Genomic DNA, 1,105 nt, shown 5'->3' on the forward strand with positions numbered 1-1,105 from the left:
TAATATTATTATTATTATTATTATTATTATTATTATTATTATTATTATTATTATTATTATTATTATTATTATTATTATTATTATTATTATTATTATTATTATTATTATTATGATGATGATTATTATGATGATGATGATGATGATTGTTATTATTATTATTATTTTTTTTTTTTTTTTTTTTGCAGAAAAGTTTTGGATCTTTTTATTTCATGATAAAACATAAGTACAAGATCCATGCCACTCTTTCCTACAAAGGAGACCAAAGAAGCCCCCTAAGGAAGATAAAAAAGAACAAAAATCCTAAACAAAGCCTAAGGGAAAGTAGAACCATACAAACGTAAAGTTACAACTTTCCTAATGACAATAGTTAAAGCTTCCACAGTAGACTTAGACCCCTTAAAAATCATGTCATTCCGTTCCTTCCATAAGTAGTAGATAGTAGCCAGCAGACTAGTGTAAAACTTGACATTTCTACGAGTAGGGAGGATAGCCTGCATAATAGAGTCCAGAGAAAAAGAGTCCAAAGGCATCAGAACCCGTGAAGCATCAGTAGTCAAAACTTGCTTAGAAAACTCACAGTTGAAAAACAAGTGAGGGATATCCTCACAGCTCCTTTCACAGAGTGCACATCGATTGATAAAACACATACCCCGTGAGATCAATTTATCCACAGTAGGTAGCCCATCATTCATAACCATCATACCAGTAAATGAATGCTTGGGGTGGCATCCTATCCCATGAATCAGAGGAGCCCAAGGAACCACTGGTCTCCTTGTCCTAATATAGCCATACATGGTATTTATTCTTATTATTATTATTATTATTATTATTATTATTATTATTATTATTATTATTATTATTATTATTATTATTATTATTATTATTATTATTATTATAAAAAGGATGCGCGCAACTTTTACTAAAAGAAAAATAATAGTTTACATGAAATTGGTGGGGAGCCGAGAAACATTCTGGGCTCCCACACCCTTACCAACAGCAAAGCTAAGTCTAGTAAAAATGTAAGCGGCCACCCGAGCCCCCGCATCCTGAGATAACGAGAATTTCTGGATTCGCTTGAGCAAGGCAACATTATTATTATTATTAT

The 1,105-nt window shown here is 31.2% G+C and overlaps 1 protein-coding gene across 1 annotated transcript; it reads right to left on the bottom strand.

Annotated features, from left to right (window-relative positions):
- Positions 1-311: 311 nt before the first annotated feature.
- Positions 312-794, bottom strand: LOC141633006 (uncharacterized). The gene has a single exon (XM_074445503.1). The coding sequence runs from the start codon at positions 792-794 to the stop codon at positions 312-314; it is 483 nt and encodes a 160-aa protein (XP_074301604.1).
- Positions 795-1,105: the final 311 nt, after the last annotated feature.

Source organism: Silene latifolia, chromosome Y (genome assembly GCF_048544455.1).
Source record: "Silene latifolia isolate original U9 population chromosome Y, ASM4854445v1, whole genome shotgun sequence".
NCBI classification, from domain to species: Eukaryota; Viridiplantae; Streptophyta; class Magnoliopsida; order Caryophyllales; family Caryophyllaceae; genus Silene; species Silene latifolia.

Bases quoted from the DNA above. Each gene is read 5' to 3' on its own strand.
- LOC141633006 (XM_074445503.1), bottom strand. From the start codon at position 794: ATGTATGGCTATATTAGGACAAGGAGACCAGTGGTTCCTTGGGCTCCT.